Raw genomic sequence first — 24,364 nt, 5'->3', positions numbered from 1 at the left:
CAAATTATTTATATTTTCGAACCTTTTTGTACCTCCATTCCTTATCATGGGCCATATAGCATAGAAAATTTACCACTTTTTCCCTTCTTTTGTTAAATGCAATAACTTTTTCCCCTGCCGTCAAAAGAAAATTAAGCACCGCATATAAACGTGAAGAAATTACCTCGTCTTAGTCTACATATAAAGCTACTTTGTATTAAAATAATAATATCGACGATAATCATGATCAGTGTGACAATAATAATGACGAGGATGATGATGACCATGAAGATAATGATAGACGCAGTTGTAGTTCGCCTGAAACATTGACACGTGATTCAAGTTTCACTAAAAAGACTTTGTTAACTTTAGGACAACCGAAAGAAGTTGTTCAAAAAAAAAAAAAAAAAGAAAAAAAGAAGAGCTTATAGCATATCGTTCAAGTTCTTCATCCTGTCATCTATTCGGTTCCCGCTTCTTCTCATAGGCATGCACTTTTACAGCTCAATCTTCCGATTGCTCTCACCCAAGCTCAATCTCGTGGTGTTACACCCGGTTGGAGCTCGACACCATCTCCAGTGACCCACCCCTGATGAAACTCCGTCCTTCCTTCTCCTCGCAATCGAGCTGCTCTCAAGCACGGCACTGGCCTTGACGGCAAGCATGCAGAGCTCTCGGAAAGAGAGTGGGACTCGGGACATGGAGAGAGGCAAGAGGAAATAGAGTTGGCCCAAACAGAGGTCTTCTTCTTCGTGGATTTGGGGGACTATGGAGTCGATGAACATGGACTCTGAGCTGCAGAGGAAGCAGTTTGGGTTCTGGGAGAGGAGGTGAGAAGCCTTGATGGTTTTGGTGAACTCTTGCAGTCTTCCGTCCATGTGAATGACCTTGAGCGTGGATGGAGATGATGACGACCAGCTATGGTGAGGGGTGGTCATGACAAGGCCAGCATTTCTTGTGATCTGAGGAGCTGCACAGTTGCCCATTCTATATCACAGACAGACAGACAGACAGACAGACAGACAGACAGAGAGGGAGAGAGGGAGAGAGAGGGAGAGAGAGATTGACGTTTGTTTGGCCAATATGTTTGATATGGGCAGCTATTTAATATGGGAGTGAAGGCGTGTTTTGAGAGTTTTGGATTGACTAATGACCCAACTTTTTGACCTTCAACAGTGTAATTTATAGAAAATTACTTTTTTTAGATACATTGTTCCTAGTCTCCTTAAACTTTACGTCCAATGCACAATAACTTTTGAACTTGAAAAAAATTACACGTTATCTCTTTCAACTTTGGCACCGTTGGGCCCATAGCCCTCAGACTTTAGATAGTGACACATTACTTTCCTAAACTTTAAGCTTCGTTGAGCTTGGCCATGGTGGTCTAGAGTTTCTTCAAGCACGCAGCTATGGTTGCTCGGGATTTAGCATTGGTGAGGATGTTAGCTTTAATGGGTTTTGATGTTAGCAAATGTCATCATGAGATGATACTTTTAAAAAGTACATGGACTATTTTGAACCAAAAACAAAATTATAGGTTCGGTTTTTATTATTTTGACTGAAGTAGAACAATCAACAGTGATATTTCATCAATTAAATCCGCTCAATCCTTTAAGGGAATATCAAGTCATTTGGGAAAAAAAAATTCCATTTCTCAAGTCTCTTCAAATACCTTAAGGATATGCAAATGAAGTTATTTACTCGGATTCTCATGGGCGGTGAAATCAAAAACACGACACAAAAGTTGTCCCAAGGTTGAAGTACAAAGAATCAAAAGCCATTAGCGGACGACATGGCGAGGCTCACGTCCCGAGTCTTCTCGTTCGACGCTTAAAGGTTGCTGGAAGAAACACATGCATGACCAACTTTGAAAATCTAGACTTTGACCGACGACGTGGACTATTCTCACGTAGCACTCCCGTTGGGCCTTAAAAAATAGGGATAAGTGTACGAATATCCTAAAACTTATCAAAAAATATAATTAAATTTTAAAATTTTCTAAAAATATAATTAAGTTTTTTTCTAAACTCCGTTCAACTTGGCTAATATAAAATAATATATATTATTTTTATATATATTTTCTCTTCCGTATAAGAAGAACCAAGTGAGGGCTTTTTTTCTCTAACGTCATTTTTTTTTGTCTAAATTTGATTTTTTTTAAATCCAAATTATATTTAAATTAGATTATAGATTAAAGTTAAATGAGAGAGCGAGAGAGAGACATAGAAGGAAGGAAAACCAGGTGAGGGCTTACTTGCATTTGGTGATGGTGATCGGCCATCGCCCCACCATTGCTAGGCCTTTCTAGCGATGGTAGTGGGGAGGGCCCTGAGGCCCTCCAGTGATTTTCCTTCCTTACACTCTTTTATTTAATTTAAATTTAGCCTCTTAAAATCTAATATAAATAATTTTTTTGGTAAAAAAATCGAATTTGGATCAAAATAACGTTGTTTTAACTTTGTCTTTTATGTTTTAGTCAAAAGTGCTATGGAGGAAGAATAAAAAAAAAAATACATTAGTATTTTCCATTAATCAAATTAGATGGAGTTAATATAAGGACTTGATTAAGCAAATTTAACAAGTTTTATGGATTACACATTTTGAAAAGTTAGAAGATCAATTGCACTTTTGTAATAAGTTTTAGAATTTTTAGTATACTTGTCTCAAAAATATGTATAAACACTTTTTGACTTAGTCCAACGTTTAAAATGGGTCAGATAAGTCATAGTCAATATGAAGTCTTTGTCTTCTTTAAAAAGAAAGACCATACATTGCTAGTGCGACTACAATTATTGGTAGTAATTTCTCTTTGAAAAATTCTTTAATTTGATTCATTTTCCTTACAACCTATCTAGAAACTTGAGGGAACTTATTCAATGAGTATTACATTTATTGTATGAAGGTTAATTTAATTCTAGATTTTTCAATTTAATCTTAAATCTTTGTGTAAAATTCTAGTGGTTTTTTTTTTTTACCAAATTTCGCCGGATTGTTAACATTTGTGATTAGATCACATTAGCAATTTCGACAAAAATTGCCCAGAATTATTATTTTGAAATTTCAAGCAAAAATTTAGAATTAAATTGGTAAACTTGAAAAAATTAGAACTAAATTGATATTTATACAAAACATTTATGACTAATTGAATAATTTTCTTTATGTAAGGATTGTTGTAAATAATTTATGAGCGATGTTTCCACTCTTTCATTAATTTGGAATTTTCAAAAACTAGTTTATTTTCTAAGAATATTTGACACAATATGACAACAAGCTAAAACTCTGCAATATGCATAAGATGTAAGTATGTTCCTCTTTTCATCGGGAAAATTCCAAATAAGAGTAAAAGGTCTAAAATGGACATTATTTCAAATAAGAGCCTAAAGTGCTCTTATCTTCTCAAATAAGGGTTTAAAGTAGATTTGTTTCAAGTAATAGCTTAAAGTGACTAGTTAGTCTCAAAGAATGGCCAAACCTCACCGGCTAGTCAATGGTATCTTTGCCATTTATTTATTTTTTTTTTTTTTTTTTTTCCATAAAAAAAGACAAACCCAAAAAAAAAAAAAAAACTAAAAATTAAAAAAGAAAAAGAAAACACACAAAAAACAATAAAATACTCAAGCCCTTCACCTGTGGTCGCAACCCATCGTCAGGAGCGATGGCCATAGGCAAGAGGACTACAGCCAACCCTCTCACCTGTATTGTTTTCTTTTCTTTCTTTTATAAAAACTTTTATTTTTCTTAATTTTTAATATAATTTAATTGAAATTTAGGTTAAAATTGTCTTTGGATGAAACTGCCCTTGATCAATCATAATTTTTAGTCGGAGGTGAGGTTGGACCCTTGGAATTATTTTGGCTATTTCAGATCCTTATTTGATAAAATGAAGGCATTACAAGCCCTTATTTTGAATTTTCCCAATTTTTACCTATACCCAACTCTATGGAATTTTTGTAGTATTCTTATAAGCTGTATTAATTTTTTGTTTGGAGACTTTGTACAAGTTAAATATTATTTGAAATACATCATGAGTAGCGAACCACTAACGACTCACTAGTTGAAAAGAACTACATGTATTATTAATGAGATAAGGCACTCGGGTTATGCCCGCATTGATTACTGGATAATCAATGTGTTCTATTCTAATTGACCATTCCGACACGATTGATTACAATAGGTATGCCTTAATTGGCCTATTCAATTTTGAAATTAATTTAACATAGTGAGGAATGATGAATAAGAATTGCCTCTAGTAGTTGTAGCTTATTTCTACTGAAATAAAATTCCGCATAATATTTCATCTATATGTTATGTCATAATGACAAATATTTGGTTGACATAAAATAGATCCGTAAAGTGTGTTTCACGTTTTATTTTGGGTTGAGGGGACTTCTTTTATATTAGCACTATCTATAAAGAGATGTGTCTAATTTTGTTTTTTCTTTTTGTCTTTTTTGGTTTGAAGTTGATAGATACATTTAGGAAATTTTTCTTGATTCTCAATATCTCTTGTACATACCTAGGAGATTATTTAGATCTCTTTTTTATAGTGCATATCTTTGAATTGAATAAATTAAAAGTATCATACATCACTTGTCTATGGAGTTTGTATGCTCTTTATATATGTGGTCTCCCTCCATCTATTAATTTAAACTTTTAGATTGAACAATTTAACAAAAGTTTGAGTTACAAAATTATATACAAGTAACCTAAAGTAAATTTTTAAGAAGAAAAAATTGGCTGAAATAAGACACGAAAGGACCATAGTTGAACTCTCGGTTGCCTCTCTTGCTAAATATGGGATATATGACGCTCAACATTCTTCGTTTTTGTCGAGAATAATGGTGACCGTTAGCTTAGCAGCGGTCCGCCGCAAAACCCAATTGCCTGAAAAATCAAATTCGTACTTCTATGTGAAACTCATGTGCAAAATTTGTCCAATGAACCGACCTAAAAGTTTAGAATTTTGTGGCCGGTGATCATGTCCCCATTAATTTTTTATTAAGATCTAGATATGCCATTTTGCATTATTTAAGGTAGCCGCACAATCATTTAAATCACTTCCTCGTGCCGTCGTTGCCTTCTACTTGAGCTTATACTAATACCAAATGCTAGATCTAGAGTATCAAACTGATAAAGAAAGCGCGTACCGACATTGTTTTTGTTACGTCTAGAAGCATTTCCGGCCAAAAAGAGAAAGGTCTAAAAGCCTTCTACTTGCCAAATGCTAGATCTACAGTATCAAACTGATAAAGAAAGCGTGTACCGACATTGTTTTTGTTACGTCTAGAAGCATTTCCGGCCAAAAAGAGAAAGGTCTAAAAGCACCAAATAATGAATAACCTAGCAATTTCTCAGCATAGCATGCCATGGACCAAAGCTTATGGCGCTTGACTTTGTTTGGTTCAAAACAATCATAAAAAGCTCAAAAACTATTGACATACATGTTTTGGACTAATACCGTTAAAATTTCCAAACTAGTATTCTAATAACACATTGAACTCAAACTAATTTTCGCCTCACCAAAAATCTTAAACAAGTATCCCATGATCCATATACCATAAAGTAATTTTGGTCTCACAAAAGATTTCAAACCAACGTCCCTAACCCAAATATACTCTCTTAAAGTGCGTACTTGTTAGCGCACATGGTAGACCTCGCAAGACGAACTTGGCATGGAGAATGCCAAATCCAAATTGATTGACAACTGCAAGAATGTCACATAAAGAATAACATATCCGACATGGAAAATCCACGTACATTGACACATATACACTTTTAACGGTGGAAATGGAGCGTAAATTTTGGGTCAAGGGTACTGGTTTGATTTTTTTCATTAGACTAAAATTAATTTGGAGCATATGTGTCACAAGATACTAGTTTGTGATTTTTAATAGTATTACCTCTATATGTTTTAGGAAATCACCACATCATATGAGGTGATATTCACTTTAATTGTAGATGAGACTTTTGGACTTAAGTGACAAACAAGATAGTTCAAAGTTAACAGAACAATATAGCTCTCCATCAAATATCGTCCGCAAGTAGGTTAATGAAAAACTCTTCTTGAAAAAGTATACGGTTTTTACTGTATAGAAATATAATTAAAAAGTTAAGATAATGATTGTCAAATCATATCATCGCACTTTAAGCTTAATCGGACAAGAGCTTAAATAATCAATTATCAAAGCACTAGGGTTCTCCTAGGTTATAGTTAGCTATAGTAAAAATTAATTTTCCACGTGAATTTGACTGCCCCCTAAAGTTTTTTATTTTTTGGTTATTCCCCCTTTTATTGGTCAAATTATTAATCTTTTTAAAACTTTTTGTACCCCCATTCCTATCATGGGCTATATAGCATAGAAAATTTACTACTTTTTTTCTTCTTTTGTTACATGCAATAACCTTTCCCCCCACCGTACAAACGAAAATTGAGCACCACACATAAAAGTGAAGAAATTACCTCGTCTTAGGCTTCATAAAATGCTCAAGAAATGGAATATCGCGAGATCTTTGCAACACCAATTTAAGTAATATTCTTCGCATGCTTTTACATCTTTCACGTTCTTATCACAATATAAAGCTACTTTGTATTAAAGTAATAATATTGACGATATTATAATGATTGTGCCAATAACAATGACTAGGATGATGACGACCATGAAGATAATAATAGACGCGCAATTGTAGTCCGTCTGAAACATTGACGCGTAATTCAAGTTTCACTAAAAAGACTTGTTAATTTGAGGACAAACGACAGAAGTTGTTCAAAAAAAGAAAAAGAAAAAAGAAACAAGACATAAGAGCTTATAGCATATTTGATTCAAGCTCTTCCTTCTGTCTCTATTCGGTTCCCGCTTCATCTCATAGGCATGCTCTTTCACAACTCAATCTTTCGGCTGCTCTGAGGCAAGTCCAATCTTGTGGTGTTGAAGCCGGTCGGAGCTCGACACCATCTCCGTTGACCCGCCCCTTACAAAACTCCATCCTTCCTCCTCCTCAAACTCGAGCTGCTCCCAAGCACCGCGCTGGCCTTGACGGCTAGCATGCAGAGCTCTCGCAAAGAGAGCAGGACTCGGGACATGGAGAGAGGCAAGAGGAAATAGAGCTGGCCAAAGCAGAGGTCTTCTTCTTCGTGGACTTGGGGGACCATGGAGTCGACGAACATGGACTCCGAGCTGCAGAGGAAGCAGTTAGGGTTCTGGAAGAGGAGGTGAGAAGCCTTGAGGGTTTGAGCGAACTCTTGCAGTCTTCCGTCCATGTGAATGACCATAAGCGTGGATGGAGGAGATGATAACCAGTTTTGGTGACGAGCGGTCATGGCAAGGCCACCATTTCTTGTGATTTGAGGAGCTGCACAGTTGCCCATCCTGAGAGAGAGAGAGAGAGAGAGTGAGAGAGAGATTGGTGTATGTTTGGAGAATATGCTTACCTACGGCTTGTATTTATAGCGGGGAATTTAAGGCGTGTTTGAGAGTTTTGGACGGAAGTATGACCAACACTTTTACCTTCGACAGCGGAAATATGAACAGTAACACGTCATTCATGGACGACGGACGTGTGTGTTGATTACACGTGTCCATAAATGAGGCTTATATTAATCCTGTGTTAATCCATGATGGCGACGATCGCATATTGCTCAATTCCCACATTGGCCCCATCAATAAAAGAAATTGTCTTAAAAAATTGCCAATTACTTTGATGGAATGACACTTATTATAATTGTTGGGATATAATATGCGAAAACACCAGGATCTTGCAATTTACATCAACACAAAATCACCCCAGAGAAATTAACGAGAAAAATAAGGACACCAGAAATTTACGTGGTTCGGTCCGAGTATCGGTACCTACATCCACGGGAAGAGCCAGCAGCAAATAATCCATTAAAATCAGAGAATTAGAGTTTACAATCGCTCAATCGCTCAAGTGTTTCCCACACCTAGATTTAACAACAAACCTAAGGTGTATAAAATTACCACGCGTTCAAGTCGTACGCCAAAAGAACAGAAAAGATCTCCTCCGTAATTCTTCGTGCGGCTCCTCTCTTTGGCGGACTTCACGCGGCTTCTTACGTAGGACTTAAGCGGCATCTACCAGCAAAAGCGAAAAACCTGCACAATCTTTCCTCTTTTATACGTGTGCCCAGGTCAAAGTTTGACCTGAGCCCACCTCCCTTTTGTTTCTACGATGCAGAGAATTACACTTCCTTTCTTCAGCATAGACATTTCTGTGGGCCCACCAATGTTGGGCTTCTTCACGGTGAATTTGTGTGTGCGTGAGTGTGCCCAAGATCAAAAGTTTGACCTTGGGCCCCACCTAAACAATCTTCAATTGCCGAAGATAATCACATGTAGGGATTCACAATTTATTTTCTTCAATTTGGATTCCACAAGCTTGCGGCGGCAAAGAGGAAACATTGCTTTCATTTATTTCATATTTCCTCTTTTGTAATTCCAGCGAATTGCGTTTTTGTAAACACTCAAACTCGAGTCATAATTTAACAATTCTCCACCTTAACTCGATATTTGAAAGTCAAGTTATAGTGCTTATCATCTATACTGCTCTCCCAACACCCTAATGGGTGCTCACTCTCCATAGACGCCAATAGAGCTCAAGCAGAGCTTGAGCTTCGCCAAATGAACAGACTTAGTCATCATGTCTGCTAGGTTATCTGTTGTAGCAATCTTTTTAACAATAACAACACCATTCGCCAAGACATCTCGGATGAAGTGGTACCTATTGTTGATATGATTTGTTCTCTTGTGATAAACTGGATTATACGCCAAATATATCGCACCTTAGTTATCACAGTGTATTTCAACACTTTTCTGTTCTAACTCAAAGTTTGAGAACACACTTTGTAACCATATCGCCTTCTTCGCTACAAAGTTAGTGCCATGTACTCTGCCTCAGTCGAAGACAAGGCAATGTGATCCTGTAAAGATGCTTTCCAACTAACTACACCACCCGCTAGCGTAAACACGTACCCTGCTAAAGACATGCAATCATCCAAGTTACCAGCGTGATCCGAATCCACAAAACCAATGGTCTCACTGCCATTGCTGTCCCTCCAGTATACTATACCCACGTCTGTTATCCCCTTCAAATATCTGAGAATCCACTTCACAGCTTCCCAATGAGCTTTACCAGGACGCTTCATATAGCGACTAACCACGCTCACAGCTTGTGAAATATCAGGTATAGTGCACACCATAGCATACATAATACTACCCACGACACTAAAATAATGAACATAAGACATATGCTCCTCCTCCTCCTTAGTCTATGGTGATAATTTTTCTGAAAGTTTAAAGTGCTTCGCTAAAGGTGTACTTACAAAATTTGCCGACTGCATATTAAAACGTGCCACAATCTTCTCAATATATTTCTTTTGAGACAAACGTAAAACTCCTGCTGTGACATTTAGATTTTTGGGTTCTAATTTCGACTAGATAAATAGGGCCATTTTCGTTCAGTTGAAGTCGGGGATTATGAAATTGAGGAGTATGATGGATTCTTGGATAAAGAAAATAATCAATTTGATAAGTGAGACATCAATTGATTTTATGAGAGTCATTTGAGAGAAATTCAAGAGGGATATTGGATGTAAAAATACAAGAGGGGAATCAAGAACTCTAATATGAAATTCTTTTGGGAATTTATGAGCTTATTCAAAAGAAATTGAACTAAGAATTTTCTATTTGAGAAAATTCTTGTCTTTTGAATTTATTCTCATTTCCCATTTTCCTATTTGGCCAAACACCTTTCCTCCTTTCTCTCTCTCTTTCTTTCTTTCTTTTTCCTTATTTTCTTTTTCTCTCTCTCTCCTTTTCTTTTCCCTCGTGCGCAGCCCCCCTACCGGACACCAAGCTGTCTTCAACTTTGCTTCTCTTTTTCCTTTTCTACTTTTTGACTTTTCAACACTTATCTTCTCTCTCTTTTGTCTTCTTCTCTCTCTCTGAAACCTCACTCCCTCGAAGCTCTCGAGAAAATATTGGGTGGGTCTTACCCTCCACGTAGGCGTATGGGTAAGACCACTCAATGATCGACACGTGGCTCCATGTAGGCGAGGACGTCAGGCGTTCAAAATTCACGCGGGCCGCGTGTGGGGCCCACCACTCTGACGCTCCCTCTGCTCTGCTCTCCTCTGCGACGCCTGCGCCCTGTCGAATCGTCCTCTCTCTCCTCTCTCTCTCTCTCTCTCTCTCTCTCCGTTCTCCGTTCCATTCCGTTGAGGGGGAGAACAAAAGTTGCACAGCTGCTTCTCTTCCCCCTCCTCTGCTCTCTCTCTCTCTCCATTCTCGCCGACGAGCTCTCTCTCTCCATTCTTGACTCCGATGCCCCTCAAGCTGGTTGCCTCCGTCGCCCCCGACTCCGACGCCGACGCCGACGACGCTGCCTTCACCTCCGCCTCCGCCCCGACGCCCTCTCGCGACTCCGACGCCCCGACTCCGACTCTCTTCAAGCCGGTTGCCTCAGACGCCGACGACGCCGCCTCCGCCTCCGCCCCCGACTCGACGCTCCTCAAGCTGGTTGCCTCCGACACCAACGATGCCACCTCCGCCTCCACCTCCACCCCCGACACCCTCTCGCGACTCTGATGCCCCCGACTCCGACACTCCTCAAGCCGGTTGCCTCCGACGCCTCCGATGCCTCCGACGCCGCCTCCGCCCCCGACGCCCTCTCGCGACTCCAACGCCCCCGACTCTGACGCTCCTCAAGCCGGTTGCCTCCGACGCCGCCTCTGCCTCCGCCCCCCGACGCCCTCTCACGACTCCGTCGCCCCCAACTCCAACGCCGACGCCCACCTCCGCCTCCGCCTCCACCAACGCCCTTTCCACCTCCGCCGAAGCCTCGACCGATCGTTTGACTGGGGACTCTGCTCATATCTCACAGCGTCCTCGTCAAGTACCGCAGTAGCTTCTCAGTCTTTGTTTATCGCTGCTTGTTGTTATTCGGGAGCGTTATAGAGCCAGATACTAATTGATCATTTTTGACACAGCGAGTTGTTGAAAGGGGAAGCAGAGGGGCTGCTGAAACTGCCAACTGACAAGGCATTGCTGGAAAATCCTGCATTTCACCCTTATGTTGAGTTGTATGCGAAGGTAAATAAGCTTTTCGTGTGGTCTTGTGACTCCATCGATAAATCTATAAAATTGAATTGCAGTTACATGGTTTCCTTTTGTAAATTTGTTTTTGATGAAACTACCCCGCCCACACCACTATTTCGTTTCCTTATGCTCATGGTCCATAACCCTTTGATGCTACTGTCCTTGGTTTTGCCGAGAATGAAAAGAGATGGAAAGTGTTTTTCATGGAATTTATGCTGTGTAGGCTTGTGATGCTTAAAAGTAAGCATTCAGTCTGTTCCATCACTATCTTCTATGTAGAGACCAGGAAATATTCATGATGAGATCGCACATCAAATGTTGGGTAGATACATACATGTGTTGGGATGGATATATTATGTGGTTCCCTGAAACCTCTAGGCTAGAGCATCATCTTTGTGCTACTGGGAACACCTGATTTGATATTTGAATTGGTTGTTGTTCCCGCAACTCTCTCATGGTGGTTGGCACGACCTTGAAAAGAGACAAATGGACAATTTGATACCGTGCTTCTTTTCCTCCTCGTTTTCTTTTGCTATATGCTCTTCTTTCCCTAATGTTGTCAAGCATGTGGCAGGATGAGGATGCAATTTTCAGAGATTATGCAATCTCGCATAAGAAGCTCTCTGAACTGGGGTTCACGCCAAGTTCTTCAGGCAGCAAGACAGTAGCGAATGGTGCCATATTGGCACAAGGTGCTGTTGGAGTGGCAGTGGCTGCGGCTGTGGTGATCTTGAGCTAGCGCAAGAAAATGAAGCGAATGCTGTTCTCTGATTTCCCTTTGTACCTAGCATATATTTTAGCGCTTAGTGCTGCCCGCCCCATATATCTTCATCCACAATAATGGTCAAAGCATTGTCGATGCTTGGATGGAACAAGCCAGCAAACTCTTTGAAAGTCACAGGAAAAATCTATGCCCATTTTCAACACATCTTTTGTTGCGTGATACTACCTTTTCCAGTTGGTTAGTAGTTAAACATGCTGCTTTGAGTGAGTTGCAATATGCGTATGACGCCTGGTAATATGCATTTATGCGATGCTTGCCCAACTTCCAATCCCTCGAGCAAATTTCTCCAACCTAAGAAAAATGTTTAGCTGGATCAAGATTTCTTCCCATGTGCAAGAGATGATTATTAAGAATCTGGGACGTGTGATGCACCTTTTCCGTCATTGAACAGCGAACATTTTCACCACTTGGAATCTTTCATTGGTGGATTTGTTCTTTAACGCACGTTAGTGTTTTAACTTTGGTTGAAGAACCACTCTAGCCCTTTGTCCATCTTTTTCGAATTCTCCTCTCAGCTTGTGGATGGCTGTATTGTTTCGTCTGCTTCAACGGGGAATCAAGTCAGAGACGTGGTTTCGACCTCTCGTGAAGAAGTATGGGACGCGCGCACCTCTTAATTGACACAATGGCTCTGGTAATTTGGACATCGCTTCTGATTTGAAAACAAATAATTCTGTCAGTGAATTAAGGAGATTAACATGAAAAAAGAATAACGAACTTTCAAATTAAAATGAAAAGCATACACTATCCGGTTCAACACATCTGGGGAAGAAGGAGCGCGCTAGGATTCCTCTGGGTTAAAAGCCAGTCTTCGAGCAAGAGGAGCCTCCTCATTGCACGCTGGGGTCCTAACTTTGGTTGAAGATCCAGTCTCGCCATTTCATCTTTCTCTCCTCTCAGCTTGTAGATGGCTGCATTGTTTCGTCTGCTTAACGGGAAATCAAGTCAGAGGCGAGGTTTCGACCTCTCGTGATGTCATATGGGATGTGTGCGCCTCTCATTGACACAATGGCTCTGGTAATTTGGACATTGCTTCTGATTTGAAAACTAATTAGTCTGCAAGTGAACTGTGGAGATTAACATGAAAAAGGGATAATGAATTGGCAAACCAAAATGAAAAGCACGAACTATCTGGTTCAACACATCTGGGAAAAAGAAGGAGCGCCCTAGTTTGGCTTTAGTCGAAGGTAATTGTTGAATGGGAATAAGAGGGGCAGCTGAAACTGCCGACTGACGAGGCATTGTCGGAAGATCCTGCATTTCGCTCTTATGTAGAGTTGTATGCCAAGGTAATATAAGGCTTTTCGCGCGGTCTGGAAATGAAATGAAAGCGTGCACGCATACACATGGAGGCATGCGCCTGCTTATGTACATACGCATGTATACTCAATTACCAGAATAGCACCGTACAACAAACCAGAAACTCTTTTTTTTTTTTCCGTGTAACTACAGAAACAAGAAACAGTAACAGGAGATACATATCTATGCATCTATTGGCTATAATTTCAAGATGTCAAAATCAGCTCCTATACTAGTCCATTATCCCCTCGAAAAAAACAGTTGACAGCAACACAATTACTCAAGCTAAAATCGCATGTATTTATCAGCAAAAATTTCGAGAAGCAAATTTACGAATAGCTCATTTTTGTAAGTTCAAACAAGACCAAATTCTGAGCTGCTAAATTCAAAAGACCTCAAGCCAGAAACTTACTTGAATTAGCCATTCCATCAGGCGCCATTAAATGGGATTTTAAAGGAGAACATAGAGAGATAAGTTCATTTCACAGATAGCTGGCATCTTTCAAAGCTTATTCATCATCGTTGTCTATGAAATTTGTCACAAGTACAGAGACTAAACACTTGAGTATAGTCAGAGGTTCTCAAACAAGGAACCCAAGCCCAAAACTATCAAAATGGGCCTGAGCATCATAGAACACAACAAAGGTAGATCGAACTTCAAGATATCTGCAAGCCAGAATGTCTTCAATGTGATTCATATTACTCAACCTTCATGCTTATGTTGATAATCAAAAGTGCTGCCACGCACTATCCAAGACTACATAGCTAGTGGGCGAAAGCCAGACCTAATGCCTAAAAAATTTCACCATATATACTTACCTCATTGAAGTATCCCTCACAACAAGGTTTGCTGAGTTGTCCTTCACATCTTTGTCTATTTTTTTTTTATTTCCTCCTCATTTCCTTCTACAATGTGCCCTGGCTGGTCATACAAATAGCAGGATTAGGATATAATACTGAGTGAGTCAGCACATTAGACTTTAAAATATATTTTAAGGTGGATCTCAGCTGACTGCCAGAAAATTAATACTGCATCCTCCAGTTAACCATCCAGGAAACAAACCAGGAAATTCTCATAAACGAATATATAAAACATGACTTCATCTTATCCGGTGAAAAGTCACTCAAGTGCTCTAGTAGTCTTAAAAGATCTGCTCAGTTTTTGAAAATAAAGCACAGCAAACAACATAGCTTCCAGTAAAAAGAGGAAATCTCATGCCCTGATGTTATAGGTTTCACAAAGTTTCAGCAATGTTGATTTTCAGGCCTATCACAGCGAATGCTCTGATACTAGTACCTGATCCAGCAGATGCAAAGAGTCAACATCACTCATGATTGTTTCATCCCTTCCAGCACTATCTTCTTCATCATCATAACATATATCCTGGTCCTTTTCTTCTTCGACGAACTATATCAAAGGAATCCAATAAGAGAAGGTTAATATCGCATCATGGACAATGCACACTTACAATACTCAATAAATGACACGCTAGGGATGAACTTTTGATTAATGTGTCAACTAGTTGCACAAAATTCTCCAGGGCAACATGTAATTGGTTCCAGAAAATTTGTATATGCTGTTTTCATTTACATTTCAGAATGCGGCAGCTTCAAAACACGTTTGGAAAGACACTGGAAATTATTTTACAACTTCGACAATGGAAAGCATGTTATGAATGAAAAAAGAGTTCAACGCTGAAAATGACATTTTGGTGTATCAAGTATTTATTCATTCTAACAAAAGCACAGATCTTTGGAAGGAAAAAGAAAAATTCTATTTTACAACTTTGATGGAATACAAGCATATACTCCCATTTTTTATCCCGTTAGAGAATTTTCATTTTCATTCACACGTTTCCAAGAAAACAGAAAACAAAAATTAAAATACTACCAAAGTACTTCCACTTGCACTTCCAATCAAGGACCAAACATGTAAAGCCAGGAACCACAATGCAGGCAATTGGCAAGATATTATTTTGGCTTTCAGATGCAAGAGAATGAAGATGATCGTGAGAAAAGGAGCTGACAGAAGCCAAGAATGACAAAGAGTAAAATCCATGGAAGGAATAAGACTAAATAGGCACACTCCTAAGTGGTCCAAGCATGAACCAGAATAATCAATTATGGTCAGCCACTAGGTCTAACACCAAATTAAGCAGTTGGACAACACAATGTTAACAATTTGCAAATCATCGTGAATCACTATACCTTGTCCATATCATCTTGCTCTTTTCTAGTAAACCCACTAGCAGCAAGTTCTTTGTCCAGAAAACCAATAGATTTGCTTATTGAATAAAAACAAGGTCTACTGCTTCCTTCTGAATCTTCCTCTGAATTCTACTGAGTGGAATTCTAATGCAAATGTGCTCCATCCTTATCCAACTATAAACCTTAACATGAATTCTATTGAGTGGAATCCAAAAGAAAAAGAAAAAACGAACCTCCAGACGTATGGGAGTCACCAATGGGGTGCCTATCGGTGGGGCTTGGGAAGGCGACGGCGGGAGGCGACGGCGTCGGCGGTGTCCGTGTTCGTTCAGAGCAGGGGGCGATTCGCGGAGGAAAGAGAGAGAGAGCGACCTTTGTTCGCGGAGAGGGGAGGCCAAAACGCAATCGGGGTTCATCGGCGTCGGGGTTGGCCAGCAAGGGCGCTCCGCAGAGGAAAGAGGGAGAGAGCGGAGCAAAGGTCACGAGAGGGAGGCGAAAGAGCATCGGCGGCGGTGTCGGGGCGGAGGCGGAGGTGGAGGGGCGGAGGCGTTGGCGTCGGCGTCGGAGTCGGGGGCGACGGAGGCAACTCGCTTGAAGGGCGTCGGCGTCGGAGTCGGGTTCAGGGGTGGAGGCGGAGGCTACGTCGACGTCGGCATCGGAGTTGGGGGCGACGGAGGGGCGTCGGCATCGCGGTTCACTGGAAAGGGTGTCGGCGTCGGCGTCGGCGGAGGTGGAAAGGGCGTCGGCGGAGGTGGAAAGGGCGTCGGCGTCGGCGTCGTGGGCAACCAGCGGAGGAGAGCAGAGCGTCGGCCGGAGGTGGAAAGGGCGTCGGTGTTGGCGTTGCGGGCAACCAGCGGAGGAGAGAGAGCGTCGGCGTCGGCGTCACGGGTAACCAGCAGAGGAGAGAGAGCAGAGGCGTCGGCGGAGGTGGAAAGGGCATCGGCGTCGGCGTCGCGGGCAACCAGCGGAGGAGAGCAGAGGCGTCAACGGAGGTGGAAAGGGCGTTGGCGTCGGCGTCGCAAGCAACCAGCGGAGGAGGCGTCGCGGGCAACCAGCGGAGGAGAGAGAGCAGAGGGGAAGAGCATTTGGAGAGAAGCCCTGCGATTTTGTTCTCTCGCAAACGGAACGGAGAATGGGGAGAACGGGGAAAGAGAGAGAGAAAAGAGAGAGAGGATGAGTGGACATGTCGCAGAGGAGAGCAGAGGAGAGAGAGCGTCAGAGTGGTGGGCCCAGGAGCGGCGCGCGCAAATTTTAAACGCCTGACGTCCTCACTTACGTGGAGCCACGTGTCGATCGCTGAATGGTCTTACCCTAAGCCTACGTGGAGGGTAAGACCCACCTAATATTTTCTCCGAAGCTCTCTCTCCCTCACCTTTCGAAGAAGACAGAAAACAGAAGCAGAATAGCAGCGCCGAGAGAGGGAGATTGGAATAGCTCGCCGTCGCACTGGAGCTGCCGTGTCGTCACTCGCGCGTCACTCGCGCGCCACTATTGCCGTGTGTCTCCGCCCCTTTCCTGACACCATCCCTACTGCAGCCGCATTCCAACAGCTCCCCCGAATAGCTTGGGCCACCGCCGTTCATCGCTGCTTAGACCCGTGGCCAACCCCTGCTGCCTCCGCCACCTTTGTCTTGCCATTTTAGCCACCAAAGCTGCTACAACCAGCCAAGAGCAGCAGCAAACAGAGAGTGCGGAAATGGGTATGGCAGCCTATGTAGCACCGACACGGACACGCGACACGCGACACGACACGACACGACACGCCGACACGTCATTTCTTAAAAATAGAGAATTTCGACACGTTCCGACACGTTATATATTAACTATTTTTATAATAATAAAAATAGCCTAGAATTAATTTACATGAAAAATATTGAATAATATCATTCATTATTTTAATTTGTTACAATAATACATAAAACTTAGAGGAAAAAAAAAACATTATTTAAAGAAAATGCTGAAATGATATTTTAAAATTTATTTATTTATCATATATGGCATTTTTTATTACTTCTTTCATAGTAAAAGACTTTTAAAAAAACTAAAAAATTATAAAAAAGCAAAACTGAAAAAAAATTGACCTGTGCGTGTACGTGTATATTTATAGCAAATTTATTATTTCTTTTATTACTTCTTTTGTGTATATTTATATTTTGACCCTTCAAGTATTAGAAATTTTTAAAATTGACCCCGTGCGTGTCGGAATTACGTGTCGGAATTCTGGACTTGCGTGTTGGAGCGTGTCGAAAAGAGTTGACCACGTGTCGGATTTTTCGACACTCGTTGACCGCGTGTCGGAGCATGTTGGGACGTGTCGGAGTGTCGGACACGACACGAAAGCTTCCGGAGAGTGTCCGTGCTACATAGATGGCAGCCCCTTCGTGGGCCGTTTTGGTTGCCTTCCCGAGCCCGGATGCTCAGCCCGCTTTGAGGAAAGTTGATTCTCGCGTCGAGCTCGTCGTTTTGAGTGAGTTTTACTCACTAATGCCTTCTTAGTGTGATAATTACACTTAAAGGTTGATTAGTGTTAATTAAGTGTAATTAGGTGGTTAGATTATAATTGATTAGTGATTATTAGTTAATTACATTGCATGTTAGTTATTTGGTTAGTGTAATTAGATAGAGAATTGCCTATAGTATTTATTGGATGTTTCTTGGGATTTTTCCTGTCCCTTATCGGGTGTTAATTAAGCAAATCGGGCCTAGGTGGAATTTTTAGGAATTAAATATTAATTTTTGAAATTAATTATTTAATTATTTATTTCCGGAAATTCAACTGGGATGGCCAGTGACTGGGATTTTATGCTGATGATTGTGGTACAACCGTTTACTTAATTGAGCTTTATATTGTGCTAAATTGAATTTATTGTATTTATTTATTTAATTTTCGAAATTAATTATTTTATTAATTATTTTCCGGAAATTCAACTAGGATGGCCGGTGACCAAAATTTCGTGCTGATTTTCGTGGTGCGGTTCATTTATTTATTTGAGCTCTACATTGCGTGGAATTGATTTGAGTTGATTGTGCAATTTTAGGGATTTATCCCAAATTGAATAAAATTGAATGATGGATTGGTTGATGGCCGAGTGTTATTATTTAGCATCGATGGTGCTGTAATGATCGGTAAAGCAGAGGGATCTTAAAGTGGTCGAGTGGGACCGTAAAGCCATTGAATCCTGAAAGTGGTCGAGTAGGACCGACCGTAAAGCCATTAAATCTTGAAAGTGGTCAAAGTGGGATCGTAAAGCCATTGAATCTTGAAAGTGGGACCGTAAAGCGGTTGGGACCGTAAAGCCATTGAATCTTGAAAGTGGTCGAGTGGGACCGTGGAGACCGTAAAGCCATTGAATATTTGAAAGTTGCTTGGTGGAGCCGTGATTACCACCTATAGCAAGTTATGTCCTAAGGACCGTGATTCATATTTGTGAATTGAGTTGGAATAGTTGAAATGACCGGAAGTGGTCTTGTGATTATGTAATCGACTAAGTCGATTGACCTTTGCTTTGATTTGATTGTTGTGAATTGATTGATTGAGTGGAAATGACCGTGAGTGGTCTTGTTGGCGTGTAATCGGCTAGGTCGATTTGATCGATGCTTCAATCTATAATGTGATTGCTTGGGTGCCTATTTGATATGTGCTAACATGCAAGTGGAATCTGAGGTCAAGGTAAGTCCTCTGACTCATGTTGTGCTTAGGCAGCCCTAAGGTGTATTAACTTACTAATCGGGTCTTAGGGGGTAGAACTTGCTAAGACATAGTCTCATCCCGGTTTGGGGAAATCATTTCAAGATCTTGATGAAGAAGCTAAGGAGAAAGAACTCGAAGATAAGTATTTGAAGGAGAACGTCGAGGATGATCCAAAGTAGGATCCCGATGACTGTTGCTGTAGAATCTATTAAGTAGAAACCAACCTTTTTAGCATGGTTTGTATATGTACATGTATGACTGAGTCATTATAGATGTACATAAGGGTGTTGGTTTTCAGGTTCAATTTTCTAGTCCTACTTATATATCCCATTGCTTTATTGTCTAGGGATTTTTATAATTGCTTCCACATGTAATCCTAGGATATTGCATAAGAAAATCTGTGGCATCCCAAAAATTCAAAGCCAAGCCTTAAGGTGTGTTAAAGTCTTTAATTAGGTGGTAGAATTTTCCTGGCTTATGTTTTAGCCATTAGTCTTTTAATTTGATGATTTGTGCTTTTGATTGTGGAAATTTAAATCTAATAGATTAATGCTTGGCCATATGATTTAAATTTCAATAATTAAAATATCCCAAGACTTTGGCCAAGATGAAAATTTGGAATTCAAGAATATTTATAAAAAGAATTTCAAAAAAAGAAGGAAAAAGGGGTTGAATTTTCGAAATGGGCCTTGGGCCCATTAGCCTAAAGCTTGGTGGGCCAAGCTAGTCGGCCCACTAGAACCCAAGAAGAGGATTCGACCAGCCCAAGGGGAGTGGCCGGATGGGCCTAAGCCCAAGCCCAAGCCAAATTTAAAAAGAAAACCCAATGTGACAAGTGGCATGGAGGAATGGCATGCATTGGTGGGTTTGTAGGCAATCTCATGATTGCTAATCATGAGGATTGGGGAGTATAAAAGGGATGAGGAGAGAGAGAGAGTGGCCGGTTCTTTGCTCATTCGTCCGTGCGAGAGAGAGAGGTGTGCGAGAGAGAGAGTTCGAGAGAAAGGGAGGAGGAGCTGAGAGGAAGGAGTCGCCGTTCGCTCGCCGTCCGTCCGCCCGTGTGCCGCTCGATTCGCCGCCGTGTGCTCGTCGCTAGTATGGTTTAGAGGCAAGTGGAGTCCTTTAACTTCTCTTGCATGTGTGTATATGGCTTTGCATGTTCGGTTTTGAGTGTGTTTGTGAGAGAAACCGAGGTAAGGGTTGGTTGTTTTCAAGCCGTGTGACTGTTCTTGCTCGGTTTGTGGAAGTCAGTAGCTTGTTCGAGCTTGCATGTGTGTTTGGAGTCCGATTTTGGCTTTGGTGTCTTCATGAAAGTTGAAGCTAACATCTTGTAGTATGACATAATGAAATTTCGTAGAAAACGATGGAGATTTTAGGGGTCAAAAGTTCTATCATACGGAGACCCTAGATCTGCGAAATCTTCACTGACTTCTTGTTGATTTCTTGACTGCATGTTGATTTCTGTTTGAGATCTCATTTCGATGTCTTCATTAAAGTTGTCGGTAACACCTTAAGCTACAACATACTCAAATTTTAAGCAAAAATAACAAGTATAGCTTGGTGAATCGGTTAGATCTTGGAAATGATGGTTCTGGTGAAGTATTTCGAGACACCCGAGACTTCATGGACCTAAATGGTGACCATACTTTTGTTATTTGACCTAGATCTCTTCATGAAACTTGTAAAGGACACCTTGTTACATAACATACTCAAATTTCAGAGGAAAAGAAAGAGAATAGATGGGTGAAATATAAAAATGTCGAAGATGTGTGTTCTGGACGACGCGGTAATGGTTCCAGAAGTTTCGTGGGGTTGTATAAATTAATTTAAAAAGAATCTGCCTTGGAGTTCTGCATGAAAGTTGTGCGAAAATGTCTTGGCTATCACTCTGTAAAATTTCGTAATTTTGGAGGCCATATGAGTATTTTAATCGAATTTATTTGGAAACTGTGCAATCTGGCCATTATCCGAATATCATGTGCTATTTTGTGAAAATTGTGAAATTATGTGAAATTCAATTTGGCCATGAATTTTGTATGGAATTGTCATCTTATTGGTTTGTTTAATGATTGCTTGAATATTATGATTTTGGGAAAATCATAAATATTAAATGTAATATTTATTTATGAAAATAAATAAATAAAAATAATAAAAATAATAAAATAATAATAAAATAAAGGTGGATTATTTTATTGGCCATGAATTCTATTGAATTTATTATGCATTGTTATATGACATTGGTGTATGTATGATCATGAATTGTGATGCATGTGTGAATCATATGCCATGTAATAATGAGAATAAATGGATGATGCAGAAAGTGATATGTGAGTAAGAGGTTGTGGTGGAGGATGTGGCTGGAATGTACAGAGATGCATTGCTGGAATTCCCTGGGAGATTCAGGATGCCCGGAATGTGGGGGGCCGGAAGCCTTATCGGAGGTCTTTGCCTGAAAGGAATGCCTCGCGATGCCAGGAGTTGGGTGCGGGACACTTGGCTAGAAGGGTAAAGGCCGAAAGCCCTGTCGGAGGTTTCTGCCCGAAGGGAATGCCTCGTGATGCTAGTTGAGATGCGAGATGCCCGGAATGTGGGGGGCCGGAAGCCCGGTGGCCATGGGATGGCTGAGTTTGCCGGAGCCCCGTCGGAGGTTTCTCGCCCGAAGGGTTGATGATGAGATTGATGAATGGGTGATGTGGTGATCAAAATTGAAAGATAAAGATGAAAATTAAACCATGATATGATATGCATGATGATATGCATGATGATGATGATGATGATGAGATGTGATGTGATATGATGATCACCTATGATAATATATGCATGATGATGCATGATGATGATGAGAAGTGATATGATGATCACCCATGATATGATATGCATGATGATATATGCATGATCATGATGATATATGCATGATATGCAAGATGATATATGCATGATGATGATGACGTATACATGATGATGATGAGATATGGTGTGATATGATGATCACCTATGATATGATATGCATGATGATATATGCATGATGATGATGAGATGTGATATGATATGATGATCACCTATGATATGATATGCATGATGATGATGAGATGTGATGTGGTATGATGATCACCTATGATATGGTATGCATGATGATATGCATGGTTATATGTATGATGATATGCATGATGCATTGGGTTGTTATTGGATTTCCCTATCTGCTGAGTGGTTGTACTCACCCCTTTTGGGGAATAACATTTCAGATTAGCAGTATGCCGCTTCCTGCCGTCTCGCGGGGGGTATTCTATGGTCTACCGTCTGATGTAGAGGTTGAGTGTGCGGAGATAAATTGTCCCTCTGTTCCCGGACTGACTTTTATCCGAGTGCAATGTCTAGTGATGTATGATATTGGCCTGGCTGGGGGCCCTGTCATACAAGAGTTCATTTCTGTGCACGTTCGACGGGATGGAGCTATGCGAGGGATGCTGCCGCCGCCACCACCTGATGCACCGGGTTGGGTGTGAGACCTGCGCGCGACGAGTAGGAGCTGGATCTCTTTTTGATGTAGATAGTCGACACTTTCGATGGGGGGTTTTTGTGCTCGCATGATGTTGAGGGTCGAGGTCTCTTTTTGAGGTTTTAGGCTGGACATGGCTGAGTCCTAGCTTTTCCTTGTTATGTACCGACCCGAGAGTAGTCACATCTTGAAATATATGTAAATAATGTGTCGATGTTTGTTTATAAAAAAATCCCTATGTTTAGCTGGTGTGTATTTGTATCATGGATTGGTAGAGGGATAGATGGTGATGTTTAATTTGCTTCCGCTATGAGTCGCGTTGGGACCGCTTTGTTTTAAAAAAAAAAAAAAATGTGTCTGCAAATCAGGACGCTTGTTCGAAAGAAAAAGAAAGGTAATAAAGTGTAACATCGGCGCTGGTGATGACCTGCGAAGGGTTCGGGGTGTCACAAAATCGACCAAGGGTAAGGGATGTGCGCATGTCTGAGGATAGGGGCGTGACACCTGCAACTCTGTCACGCAAAATCTCCATACCCAATATTTTCTTTGCAGCACCTAAATCTTTCATCTCAAATTCAGCATTTAACTGCCTCTTCAACATATCAATATAAGACATATTCTTAGCTGCTATCAACATATCATCAACATATAAGAGTAGATAAATCAAAGAACCATTCTCCAATCTCCTAAAGTAAACGCAGCTATCCATCTAACTTTTTGAATAGTCTTGACTAGTCATGAAAGCATCAAAACGTTTATACCACTACCTAAGAGACTGTTTCAGCCCATACAAAGATTTCTTTAACAAGTAAACATGATCTTCCTTACTCGGAATAGCAAATCCCTCCGGTTGCCTCATGTAAATCTGCTCCTCCAACTCACTGTGAAGAAACGCAGTTTTAACATCTAGCTGCTCTAACTCAAGATCCCGCGAAGCAACTAAGGCAAGTAAAACACGAATATAAGTATGTCTTACCACAGGAGAGAACACTTCATTGTAGTCAATGCTTTCACGCTGTGTATATCCCTTCACCACAAGTCTCGCCTTATACATCACTACATCGACACCAGGAATGCCCTCTTTCCGTTTGAAGACCCATTTACTTCCAACAATCTTTTGGCTCTTTGGTACTTTGACCAGCTCCCGTATCTAATTTCGATGGAGTGATTCCATCTCTTCACTCATAGCCCCTAACCACTGTGACAACTCCGAACTAGCCATCGTCTTAGAATAAGACGAAGGCTCATCTGTCTCCACCTCATCACCTATAGTCAATGCATAAGCAATATTTGTATAACCATAATGTACCGGTGGTTTAATTTGCCTTCTCTTTCTATCTGCAGCTATAGTCTGCTGCGGCTTTGCTGGTTGTTCACTATCACCGACTTTAGGAACTGTGGCTTCATCTGCAGTCTCAACCTCTGTTACCTTCGAGGTCTCCGGAGTCTCTACCTGAGGCTCCACCTCACTTATGACACCATGATCTATCTTCTCTGCTGGTTATGTCTCAGAACTCCTCTGTTGAAGCATTGCAATCTCGTCGAAGATTACATCTCTGTTGATTAGAAAACCGGGTGATTTGGGATCAGTGCACCACAGTCGGTAACCTTTCACCCCATGTGCATAACCCAGAAATATACACTTATTTGCCATCGGCTCAAGCTTACCATCACTCGCATGAGCATACGCAGACATCCGAATATACGTAATCCAAAATAATCAACAGGTTTTCCCGACCATACTTCCTCAGGAGTCTTCCACTCGATAGCAGACGATGGAGATCGATTTACCAAGT

General features: G+C 40.8%; 1 protein-coding gene and 1 long non-coding RNA gene across 2 annotated transcripts; one reads left to right on the top strand and one right to left on the bottom strand.

The window, feature by feature from the left end:
- Window positions 1-14,056: 14,056 nt before the first annotated feature.
- LOC120296401 lies at window positions 14,057-14,639 on the bottom strand. Its single transcript, XR_005553353.1, has 2 exons — window positions 14,471-14,639; window positions 14,057-14,095 (listed from the first exon to the last, which is right to left on the bottom strand). It is a non-coding gene; the product is annotated as an uncharacterized LOC120296401 (long non-coding RNA).
- A 985-nt stretch (window positions 14,640-15,624) lies between these two features.
- On the top strand, window positions 15,625-24,025 carry LOC120296064 (uncharacterized PE-PGRS family protein PE_PGRS54-like). The gene is made up of 2 exons (XM_039317715.1): window positions 15,625-16,111; window positions 23,913-24,025. Exons 1-2 carry the CDS (start codon window positions 15,625-15,627, stop codon window positions 24,023-24,025), a joined length of 600 nt encoding a protein of 199 aa, XP_039173649.1.
- Window positions 24,026-24,364: the final 339 nt, after the last annotated feature.

The sequence above is a fragment of the Eucalyptus grandis genome, chromosome 7, assembly GCF_016545825.1.
Source record: "Eucalyptus grandis isolate ANBG69807.140 chromosome 7, ASM1654582v1, whole genome shotgun sequence".
Lineage (NCBI taxonomy): Eukaryota > Viridiplantae > Streptophyta > Magnoliopsida > Myrtales > Myrtaceae > Eucalyptus > Eucalyptus grandis.
Note: the sequence above shows the minus strand (reverse complement) of the source record. Positions and strands in the feature narration are given on the sequence as shown.